The sequence below is a fragment of the Acipenser ruthenus genome, chromosome 46 (genome assembly GCF_902713425.1).
Source record: "Acipenser ruthenus chromosome 46, fAciRut3.2 maternal haplotype, whole genome shotgun sequence".
In the NCBI taxonomy this organism is placed as follows: Eukaryota; Metazoa; Chordata; class Actinopteri; order Acipenseriformes; family Acipenseridae; genus Acipenser; species Acipenser ruthenus.
Window position 1 is genome coordinate 5576562 of NC_081234.1, and position 13148 is coordinate 5589709.

The following is a 13148-nucleotide window of genomic DNA, read 5'->3' on the forward strand; positions in this document are numbered from 1 at the left end:
TTGTATTTCACCACTAGCACTTTAGCACTCACTCTGGACTTGTGAATGTATGCTTGTCTTTGTATGTGTTCTACTGTGTTTATTCTTTCGGGACTGTAAGCCGTTGTTTTGAAACAGAGCAATACACGTTGCTGTACATTGCCTGGGATTATTCTTTGCGGTCGCCATACTGGGATTATAAATAAACGTTTCTGTTTGGATCGTGAACTTTGTTGTCTGTCTTCTGTGTCGTAATTACATCACCTCTCACCTGCTCTCTGCAAACCACTTTGCCACAATAACAAATCAGTTATTTTTCTTTAAACTATATTTGTGTTATAGGAGTTTGTATACATAGACAAATGGTCCATTTAATTTACATTTAAAAACTGATGAAATGAAACTTCTACCTTGGCACTGACAATGCAATTCATCAGTGCTGGCACTTTCTCAGGATTTCATCATTTGTTTTATGCTTAGCACCCTTGCATCATATTTACAAAATTGGAAAAGATGGTAATTGCTTAAGTTAGCATTCAGTTACATTCCTGTGAATTTGCCTACCATTGTTATTTTAAACCAGTTTATTTATTTGCTTACAATGTGAATTTTCCTGCAACTCAATGGATTATCTTGGATACAATGAACATATATGTATCTTGATAGCTAATTAAATATTTTCATACATCTTACTTGTGTTGCACTTCCATTCACTATACAGATCTCAAAAGTGCAGTTTTGAAAGAAACACACATCACAGCAGTCATGTATTTTCTTTTTAAACCACAATATCTGGTACTACAATAGGTTCTAGAAGTCTTTGTTTGCAAGACTTTCAGGTGGTCTTGAACATCCTTGGTCATTTCACCTGAAGAGAGAAATATGCCCAACCCCATTCATCTCCTTCTTTCTTGTCATTAACCAACCAGCTGCTTCCCCCTATGGACCCCAGACACACTGCTGGGTGAAATGACCTAGGAAGTGATACAGTATCAGACTCCCTGAAAGGCAAACAAATGGAGAAGTGTATTTTAGCTAGTGTAGTACAAACTGCACATTTCAGATCTACATAGAGAAAGAACATGCCCTATGAAATTATTTTGTTAGCAGCAACCTTTTTTATTATTTGTATAAATTTATTATTTGCATACTTGCAGGCAGTACTGCGATTGGGCATTTGGTACACTTTCCATGCCACTGGTGATACTGTCAAACAGGGTTTAGCACCACCATGGGAAGCCATGATCATTCTCTCTACCACCAACTTGTGCTACAAATCTGGAGTGATGACTGTTCTGAATTGTTGAGTCATATATTTTGATAGCTTTTGGAAAATCAGCAATTTGGGCAATCGTGGATATGGAAACACCTGCCAACTAAATGCTCACAGAGCCCGTACGATCTACTGCCTGCCTAGTTGCCTAAATGCACTGTTTCGTTGAAAATATATTTTCAGGACCATGGATAGTACAGTGCAGCACGCGTCTCTGCTTGCTGAACCATGGCTATTGAATGGAAGGTTGTTGTTCAGCAGTGGCAATGCATGCATGTGGTTAACTGTATTAAAATATTGTCTCATCAAAGATCAGTATTCTGGGCAGTCCTGAACATGTAAGCACCTACAATCAATGTTAGATCTGCTGTCTGTTCAACATGACAAACTGAGAAGCGGCCAATGTGTAGAACAGAAAACATAAAGGGGATGCCAGTTGAATGACAAAATAATCAGCAATCTGTGGTGCACAACAAAATTAGATTTATACAAAATAAAATGAAGATACAGAAACCTCTGCACCTATGGGGGGGTCTTCATACTCATACAGTAGTAAAATATGTGGAAAATCAAATGATTAAACCCAAATGCAATCCAGAAGGTCAAAAAACAAAAGTAAATTCCATATTCCAGTAAAAATCTAATTATCTACTAAAGAAAGGAGAGAAACACTCTTGTGCACAGTAGAATGTGAGTTCATTATTGCAGATGTAATTTATGCGTTGGTTTCCTTTACATGACATATTTTTGATACAGCCATTTATACATTATGTTATATGAAGACTTACATTTGTTGAAAATGTAAGAAGTGTCTTTTTTTAAACTCCTACCTAGAACCACCACTGGCTGTCATTATAAAGGTTACATTTTAAACAACCTCAATATTAAAATGAAAGACTAACTTGGATACAACTCAAAAGTTTTATTTAAGCACATCATATCAAACATCTGCACATCCGAAACACTGCATTTAAATGAACAAATAAACATAAAAGGGTTTACTCTTAAAAAAATGAAAAACTATAATAAAATAAACATTTCAAAAGAAACTAGTGTGTAAACAGGTATACGTACATCCAAAACTATAAAAAAAATAACATTTTTTTTTTTTAAAGTAACATAAAAAAAAGAAATAACTCAATTCCCATTATGGAACGTGAATGCGCTTTAAGGGAAACGGACTTCAAAGTAACAACCTAAGTAGCACAATCCACACAGATCAACTTTTCCTGTGCATTTACCACATACTGCTCTTCCACATTGGGCACATATATCAGAAGTTATATTTTTTTATTGCATTTAGCTACCTGGCACTGTTTTCTCTTGCATGTGTCACTGGGTGCAGCACTGAATCTAGGTTGAGCTGCATTTGCATGCTGCTTTGCAGTTTTCTGATCAAAATGTTTCTGCCAAAGCGCTGTGGCTTCAAGATGAAATCTCTCCTACCGATATTTTCCCCGGTGCATTCATTACACAAAATGAAGGAATTGATGGCTACCAGGTCCAGTACATTGTAAAATACAGCAACGGGCCACTGGCGAGAACCAGCTTTCACTGAATACTGACGTGCCATCTGGTCTAAAACGTCCACTCCATACTTTGTGTCATTGTAGAAATCCACAGCTTTTGTCGGAAACAGCTGCTCGTCCACTGTAAGGTTCTCTCCCAGCTTGTAGCAGGCAATGCTGTTTTCAATGAAGTCATTCCAAATTTCTGATGCCAAATTTTTGCGTACGGCGTGGGACCTAAGGTTTCAGTCAAAACATTTTGTGCAGCCCGTCTTCCCACAGCGTCAACACCGGGATTTATAATTTCTCAAATAGTGCCATCCTTCCCAGCCTCATGAATGCCTGTTCGTGCTGGTGATACAGCTGGAGGCACTGTCCTTGGTGAAGCGGTTGGCATGGCTGCCACGCCTGCAGCTGCTGCAGGAGATGATACAAGCAAAGTGGCTGGCACTGCAGAGGATTCCCCAGGACTGCTACTTCTGCAACGACCTCTTTGGCTCTTGAAGATCCCTCTATGTACCTGTGAGAGTAAAATAGTAGCCTAATACTATACGACAGCAGACTATATATGCTCACATAGACAGCCAGATGCCAGCTCTCCAAGTAATTGATAGGATTACAATAGATCTTTGGATAACACATGTCAAGACTTCAAGAGCCATATTTTATTCAGAGACATACTGCTGTAAGCTCAGTGGGGGTAGAGATAACAACAGGCTTGTATCTAAAAAATACAACATTTTAGGTTATATTCTAAATAAAGACATGTATTGTAAAAGGCAGTCAAAATGACTGCTTTGGTGGTTCTATGTGGACGGGATTATAACTTTATTATTTTCACGATCCTGCCTTTCAAACGCTGTCAGGGTATTTAATACATGTATTTAGGAAAAGTCATAAACGGACAACCTTTTAAATCTGAAAACCTCAAACAGGCAAAATGACTGCCATGGCGGTTCTAGTGTTTAAGCTTCTTTTTAGTATTACATAAGGTTTTATGATTGTATGTTTTAAGTTATGGAAGAATCTATCCAAGACAACAGATTTTTTTTACAACTCAGTCGTCATGAAATATTTATCAGTTTATGATTACCTTGAAATCCATTTGTCCAAAAACGGGGTGGCACATGCTTACACATAAGAACATAAGAATGGTTATGGCCCATCTTGCTCGTTTGCTTGTTAGTAGCTTATTGCTTGTTAGTAGCTTATTGATCCCAGAATCACATCAAGCAGCTTCTTCAAGGATCCCAGGGTGTCAGCTTCATCAACATTACTGGGGAGTTGGTTCCAGACACTCACAATTCTCTGTGTAAAAAATAATGGGGCATTCTGTCCTGAATGCCCCTTTATCTAATCTCCATTTGTGACCCCTGGTCCTTGTTTATTTTTTCAGGTTGAAAAAGTCCCTTGGGTCGACATTGTCAATACCTTTTAGAATTTTGAAGGCTTGAATCAGATTGCCGCATAGTCTTCTTTGTTCAAGACTGAATAGATTAAATTATTTTAGCCTGTCTACATATGACATGCCTTTTAAACCAAGAATAATTCTGGTCGCTCTTCTTTACAATCTTTCTAGAGCAGCAATATCCTTTTTGTAGCACGGTGACCAGAACTGAACACAGTATTCTAGATGAGGTCTCACTAATGCATTGTAAAGTTTTAACATTACTTCCCCTGATTTAAATTCAACACTTTTCACTATATATCTGGGCATTTTGTTGGCTTTTTTTTTTTATAGCTTCCCTACATTGCAGAGATTAAGACATTTCTGAGTAACATGAACTCCTAGATCTTTTTCATAGATTCCTTCTTCAATTTCAGTATTTCCCATATGATATTTATAATGCACATTTTTATTGCCTGCGTGCAGTACCTTACACTTTTCTCTATTAAATGTAATTTGCCATGTGTCTGCCCAGTTCTGAATGCTGTCTAGATCATTTTGAACGACCTTTGCTGCTGCAACAGTGTTTGCCACTCCTCCTATTTTTGTGTCGTCTGCAAATTTAACAAGTTTGCTTATTATACCAGAATCTAAATCATTAATGTAAATTAGGAAGAGCAGAGGACCTAATTCTGATCCCTGTGGTACACCACTGGTTACCTCGCTCCATTTTGAGGTTTCTCCTCTAATCAGTACTTTCTGTTTTCTACATGTTAACCACTCCCTAATCTATGTGCATGCATTTCCTTGAATCCCTACTGCGTTCAGTTTGAGAAGTAATTTTTTATACTGACTTTGTCAAAAGCTTTCTGGATATCTAACTAAACCATGTCATATGCTTTGCAATTATCCATTGTCGATGTTGCATCCTCAATAAAAATCAAGCAGGTTAGTTAGACATGATCTCCCTTTCCTAAAACCATGCTGACTGTCTCCCAGGATACAAACAGTGTCAGGATGTTGACAAATAACATTGAAATATTAAAGAAAATTCTGCTAGATGAAGCCAGGAAATAACTTACAGAACACAAAGATTTGTCACTGCTATAATGTGAAGTACAATGCCTTGGGAATCATTATAGAATAATGCAACTTGGATAGGTTTCTTTAAGGAAGCTGGCAAAACTAGGAATACAAAAACAGCGTGAAGATTAACCCTAGAGAATTCCTTCAGGGTCATTTTATATAATGTATACTATACAGTATAGTGAACATATACAGGGTTTGGACAAATACATAGAATTACCTGCAATATGCAACACACACTTGTGTAAATGGGCTCCTGGCTGATTATTTTGTTGATCGAATCCGTATAAAGTACTATATAAAAGCTGCACCTCCCGGCTGCAAGTCAGTTTCTGTCACAACAGGAAAAGCAGTACATCTGACGATCTGATTGTTACATGTGTATGATTCATGGTGTACTTTCTTTAGATGATATATTGCATCGTAACAGAAATGTGTCGTTTGCATCGTGATACAAGACCAAAATCACAACATAGCTCACTGTAGTTCACCAAGTGGTCCTTGAATGAAGAATAAGTGTGTTTTATAGCTGGTATGAATACATACTCTCCCTAACTCATTTAATTTTTGTCTTTTAAGAAAATAGTGTGTCATTAAATTATCATTTGATCTTATAATACATCATATAAGTAGCCCATTAGGACCAGCACATGTATAGTGATACATGTTGTATCACAGCGTGCATATCGTAAATCATATATTGTCACATCAGTGTATCGTTACACCCTTACTGATAGTATGCTTGATTGGCAGGTGGTTTCACATCCAAGTCTGCCTAACTAATGTTTCAGAGCAGTCTCACAAGAAATTACCATGGACCATTTAAGAGCTTCACTGCATATTTCCGTCCGCCAACTTCCCTGAAGGAATTCTAGATGGTTGAGGAAAGGTGATGTATGTCTAAAGAACATTTTAAACACATGCAGAGTTTATATAATATACAATATAAATTAGGAATTTGCATAATACATTGTAAAGGCACGTCAGGGACACAAAAAAAGGTGTTTTTTTATTTTTTTAGAATACTTCTGGTTTGTGTGAATGAACAGAAAACAATGCTGTGTTTTCAGTGATGCAACAATATAATTCAGAATGTTCTCATCACTACTTGCTCGTCAATAATGAATTGCTTCAGCTCTTTTTATTAGCTACTGCTATGTTGCCTTTCCATGTGTGACTGCTCACTTCAAAGAGGCCAGAACCCCACCCCCTCTTTCTAAGCTATGCTGTGCTTAGCAGTGTATTGAATCAGCAACAACAAAAAGATTGACAAGAAAGGACAGTTTGCCGCTCACCCTTGGAGTCGGGCTTACCCATGAAGCACTAGAAATGCAACATGAAGGTCCTTAAAAAGCAAGCAGCTTCAAATTACATTTGTTTAATTTTGTACTCTCCCCTTAGTTTTTTTTTATATATGATGTTTGCAATCGTTCTAAATGGCTCCTAAAGCAATTAGAAATACCTCTTCAATAATACCTGTCAATGGACCACCAAAATGTGGACTACTATTAGGCTGGCCTTAATATGGACGGTCTATGAAGTCAATGACATTGGGACTGTAAAAATATGGCCTACTTGCAGGGGTGGTCTTTGTACCAAGGTGGCACTGTACTGTTTTGTTTTTTTATAGGTCTGTGTTAAATGTTGCTCTTCAGTTCTAGTTGCCTGCCTTAGATACATATGACTTCTACATTAGAAAGATCCACATTTTCGCAGTGCTATTGTACAACGCGTGCATACAAATAAAAAGGTCTTCAGAATATATCATCCAAGCAAGAACAATCAGTGATCTGCATTTAGCAACACCATGTCTAACTACTAGCAAGCTTACAGCAAAAAACCTTCAAAAACTCCTCTTGGGTCCAGGCCAGCACATGGAGTATGTTCTCCCATTGTGTTGCTCAGCTGTATGTGTGCGGTTCAGTCACCAAGGATGTGTAGTCATCTTAGTATTTATTTTAATGCTTGCAATTCAGTCACCAAATACTTTTGCAAGCAAAATAGACTACACCATGGTAGAGAGGGAACTGGTATTTACATAGCACCTTTCACATGAGCAACCTCTCAAAGCACTTCACAACTAAGCCAGCATTTCACATTTTGGGATATAGGGAGGGGTGTGTTACAGATATGGCATGGGCAATATGGTTCCATATCCCTGATCTTCTTTAAAAAGGTGCCAGGGGATTTTAGATGCCCACAGTAGATAGCAACTGGTTTAAAATCGGATCCTCCAACTGCCCTGCCCCCTGAATGTGTATACTGGAGAAATGGGATGATGCTTAGATACAGGAGAGCCACCAACAACACTTCATAATCTGCAGCACCTGGGGTTCTTTGGGGGTCTCGTATCCAGCAACTAGCCAAACCTTTCCTAAGCTTCTCAGATCTGACCTTTGTAGGGATTTCATTCCCGTTGTGTTTCTACTGCCACAAACCCCTCTGCAGGCAGGTCCATTCAGATCTCTGTGAATGGTTAGTAAAGCATTGTCAGGTCAGGTTGAGTGAGCACACAGGGTCTGGTGCTGGAGGGTATAAATCTGGTAAAAATCTTGTTTTGAAAAGCAGAGCTATAAAACTTAGCATGTCATTAGCATGTCATGAGAAAGGAATCATAGGGCTGTGGAAACAGAGCTTTTGTTATTAATTATGAAGTCCCATCTCCGCCAATTTAAATGCCCAATACATTCCACTACATCTGATTTTCACTTAAACAACACATAAATCCAGAAATCTATATGGATGAGAAAACTGAGACCTTGAGTTTTGGAAGATAAGTAAAAAAAGAAGTATCCGCAAGTTAGATGAGAAACTCAATGCAATGACCTGGTTTGGGAGCTATCATGAAATTTCCATGTTCCAGCGCGGAACAGACTGTCCTTAAACCCTTCCAGTCACAGCCCTCCTGTCCCGTGAACAACTTTTTTTTGCAAGAGTAGCAAAATCTTCCAGATTCTAAATAGATCATATTTAAATCCAAGTTTTCTAAAAATTTAAGGTCAAATGGTGGATTGCTCAGAGCCGAAGGCTCAAAGACTGAATTAATAAAAAGTGTTTGTTTTTTTTTTACACACTGTGGAGTCTTCTACTCTTCTGGAATATTGCTATTAGCTCTAATGCTACTGTCAGAAATCTATAATAGCCCAAGGGCAACAAGTATAATTCAAATTCAGCCCAAGGAATGGAGGACCCTGCCTCTAATTAAAAATGATTAATCACACTATGCAGTACTGATAGCCTTTCTTTACTGATTGGTCTGGAGTTGACAATATTTTTATAGGCAAGTTTTGCCGTGTTTATACTACGTGTATTGCGCTTACAAGCACCAGTGTAACATACTTATGAGCACCAGCGACAATTAAGCACACGCTAGAAACTATCAATGCATGTCAATTTAATGATTCTTTGTAAGAGTCAATGTTAGCACAAGGGCAGCTACAAAGGAGTGAGGATGGCACTGGTAAAATGGTGGTAAGGCACCACTGTGGCAATTTAATGCTTTTTTTATTTTTATTTTTTATAAGGGGCAATGTTTGCACAAGGGCAGGTAATGAGGCTGACAAGAATTATAATAATAACATAGTGTGATGCCCAGATTTTGCTAAGCACGTCTAACAACTTTTCAAAGAGCAATGTTCATTAAATATTACTATTATGAATATTAATATTTTAAAAATGCAATCTACCTACAGTATGTGAAGGGATACAATTAAGGCAACTATTATATAAAATGGTAACGTGGAAACTTACCAATTTTATGACAATGGTCATGACCATGGGACTAGTATCATTGTGCTTCTAGTATTCTCCAGATAGGGGACACTCCGTTTGTGGTAACCTTGGGTATTGAATCTTGGCTATATTGGTTGAGGAACAGTCAATGTTCAGTTCTCACACCTGAGGACAATTACTTAAATTGCATGACATTTTGTTCCATAAGAAGGTGATTTAAGGTAGTCCATTCCTTTAATGTAAATAGTAGTGGTAACTGCTTGTTGAAGCTAAATGAAACAGCAGGCTCTGTCAACTATAGAGGACAGTAGACAGAAAGTTAATCTGAAACGTCAATACAACCGTTACACCTCAATTATTAATGCCACCAACAGCCCTTTATCGATATTCTGACCATAGAGCGCAGCTCATTTTGTGTTATTGAGTTCTACAGCAGTACTTGGATTGGTTAAAGGGTTAAACCATATTCCTGATGAAATAAGACTCCAAGGCATTTGTTCAGTACTGAATTGATCAAATATTCATACTTCTCTTTAGACTGCACACACTATTAAAATATTCGGTGACACAACATAAAATGCTACAGAACCCCTAAGGGCCATGGTGTGAATTAAAAAAAAAAAATGTTCGTATCTCATGCGCGCGACATAATATCTTGACTGAAGCAGGCACCCGGTGTTCTCAGTGGATAGGAGACAATCACCTTATTTCCTGCTCATGGCACAAAAACTATGCAAAACTGGTGTACGGGATTTTAACGGGAGTTTAACGTGAATAGATTATTTATTGCACCCAGTTGTATTCTCATACAACAGTTAGCTCGTGAAAACTAACTCGCAAGAGAACACTATTTTACACATGAAAGTCTACATGATAAGGAGTAAATTGAGTCATGTCTCAGTGATTGGAAAGTTATTAGGACACACACATTCATGGATGGAGTCCGATCCTGCTTTTCCTCTCAAAAAATGGTACAATTACAACGCAAAATGATGGCTCATCTACCAAAATGACAGTATTGCAAAAACTGAGAGAAATTGCAAAAGAAGAGAGAATCCCACGAGGTTACCACAACCTTTTACCAGTATTAAGTATTAGCCTAACCCTTCTTTTTAAATTCACACCATGTCCCTTTTCGGGTTCCGTAAAATTCGCGTTGAAATCGGGTACACAGTGATACTGTCTAAGTTTAATTACATTTTAACAACGCCGATATCATTATTGTGTTTGTTAGAGGTGAGGATATTAATTCCAAATAAAATGCATTCCGCAATCAAAGCACAAGTACAACCAAATGTATGAGATGTTGACAACAACAATCGTCCCACGTCACTTCGCATTGCGCATACTGTTGATTAAATCGACATTTAAATCTTCTGACATTCCATGAAAAGCTGCTGACATACCACGAGGATAAACAACTGGATTGGGGATACAATTCAAATGAATCACCAACTGTCACATGGACTTGTAATTATAAGTGCTAATTAAGAGAAACTGAAATTAAGTGAGCAGGTGATCAATAAACTAAAGAACATAAGTTCATTTGTGTGTGTGTGTGTGTGTGTGTGTGTGTGTGTGTGTGTGTGTGTGTGTATGTGTGTGTGTGTGTGAGACATACACGCTTTGGCATCTCTATACAAATTACTTTTATTATGATAGCCTACTCTTATTTGGTCTTGTACAGTGCTTTGCGATATTTTTCGTATGAAACTTGAAAGGCGCTATATAAACACAATTTGATTTGATTTGATTTGATTTTTTTTTTTAATCACTGTAGAAATGAATCTCGATCCCTTATGTGAGAAACTGATAGGGAAAGTAACGACAGTATAACGAGTTAATTTTGTTTTGAGACAAATGTATCTATAAAGTGTAACCATCCCTTTAAAACTCTGTATTCAACTGTGAACACGTACAACTTCATTGCAAGACCATCCTTTGCAGTTCAGTGAATATTACCTTAACAAAATGTTACATGCTGGCGTTATACTTGTCTTTACATTTTCATAAGAAGAAGAAACTGCAGTACCTTTTTCTAAGTTCTTAGCCTTCACAAAAAAGAACACAAACAGCAGGCTACACCATTAATCAATTCTCAACGGTACATAACGGTAAGCTTGTAGTGAAATAATTAACACAAACATATTTTTAATTAGGGAAAACGCCGTCTGTGGAAATGTGTAGTCTTTAATGATTAGCTGCTGTGACAATTCTATCCCGTGCTTTGTTGCGCATTGACAAGCAGTTGACTAACCAACAGAAAATAATATTCAGCATAATCAACATTCCAAGCTATAGTCTCCGAACCAATTCATCATATTGCACGCGTTCCCCTGGTGTTAGTACACGGTTCATCTTCAGACAGTAAATTAATAAAGCCACGGCATATTCTTGTACAACCAGTCTATATATAAAATTACAAATATCTCCACACTGCTGCCGACTAAATAATACAACGTTAGACCTTAACCAAACCCCCCAAAACATTGCGATTTTAGCCATTATGTTTAAGACCATTTCCCCCAATACATATCAATAAATGAACACGCAGCAACAGAAATACAATATCTAATGAGAATTGGTTGAAATCCTAATTAATACTTTCTGGTGCAAAATACTATGCATCCTACCCAGTGTTTGAAGTAGAGTACCACACGATGCAATACCGATAGTATTCGAAGTGTTTTAATTAAATGAATCTGTTCCAAGAAGACATTAAAAATCAGGACCAGTATATAAAAAAGAAAGTGTGCACACTACAGTAATGCATCAGTGAGGAAATCTTCATATACATTGAAACAACATAAATGAAAAATTATCCATTCTTCCGATATAATCATTCATACATAATTGTGCGTACTGACTATGTAACATGGCAATAAACAAACTTACGGGCTCACCTTCCCACTGAAAATAATCAAAGATATGATGCACACATACACTACGCTTAAAAACTCATCCTTTTGCTCAGAAGCATGCTTCTTACTAGTTATAGCATTGGCATTTAAACAAACACACGCCATTGAAAATACACACGTGTTGAAACGTTTATTGTGTTTATGTTGCCAGCACGTTTGACCTTTTCACACGCAATATGTCTTTTATACAGTATCTTACAAGGGTGCACAGTAGTTGCTGTAAGCATCGCTATAGTCAGACACGGAAACACAACTTCTACTGCCCATTTCAGTACCAAAACAAAAGACAGCGACAGCACCGTTTAAAAGCACCACCTAAGCCACCGTAGAAGTTCTCGCCTACCTTTCGTTGCAATACCTGAAGTGTAGAGTCCAAGCAAAAACAAGATGCCCAAGTATCGTCCTTCAGAACAATGTCCCATTTCTTTTTGTTTTTGTTTATCTTCCCCAAATAAACTGTAGTACTATTTTTTTTCTATCTATAATTGCTGTTTCCTCCTCTTCTTTCTGTTTGTAACACAGTATACATGTCTTTCTTCTTCCATATGCCAGAATAAACTGACTTGAATTCATACATCGTTAGCATCCCCTCTCTCCTCTCCTCTCCTCTCCTCTCCTAGTCTAGCTACCTCCTCGCTGTGGCAGCAGCGTGCACTTCCTAATTCTAACCTGCATTGCTATCCGCTGGATGTGAGAGTGCAACAGAGCGGCATAAATTAACTAGCGCCACCAGCCAATGGCTACGCAGTGGGCGTGTCGGGTAGGGGACCTTGCCTCCATAGCTGGGTGACAGTTTTTGTGCAAGTGAACAAGGTGTTCGGTGCCATTGCAGTGCATAAACATCACCCCGATGCAAGGCTTGCTGCACCATTATATCTGCCTGCTGTTTTTGATCCCAAAACTAGAAATACAATGAGAAACCTGCCTCAATAACAAAAATGTGCATTATTAATTGTATTTATTTATGTATGTATTTATTTATTTATTTTGTGTAAGTGAAAATGAAGAGTGATGTATGTTTAAGTGATATACAGTAGGCTATTTTAGTGTGTGTGTGAGCCCCCCTCTGGCGCTGGGGCCCCGGGTGCTTGCCTGGGTTGCCCAGGTGCTGACGCCGGCCCTGGCTATTATTTTGCTATTTGCTTAGTTGCTGTGACGTGATAGATCTTATAAGCTAAGCACTTTTACTGACACGTTTCCAACACACGTCATAAACACTTGAACATAATTATTTCTCTTTTGCTTTTTGTAACACAATGTAC

At 37.9% G+C, this 13148-nt stretch overlaps 1 protein-coding gene across 1 annotated transcript in view; it reads right to left on the reverse strand.

Moving 5' to 3' along the window:
- The window catches only part of LOC117397927 (netrin receptor UNC5D-like), a 311830-nt gene extending 299291 nt beyond the window's left edge, over nucleotides 1-12539 (reverse strand). The window contains exon 1 of the mRNA XM_059013539.1: nucleotides 12230-12539. Within this exon, the coding sequence (XP_058869522.1) occupies nucleotides 12230-12308 (79 nt within the window). The 5' untranslated portion in view covers nucleotides 12309-12539. The remainder of the gene's footprint in view (nucleotides 1-12229) is intronic.
- Nucleotides 12540-13148: the final 609 nt, after the last annotated feature.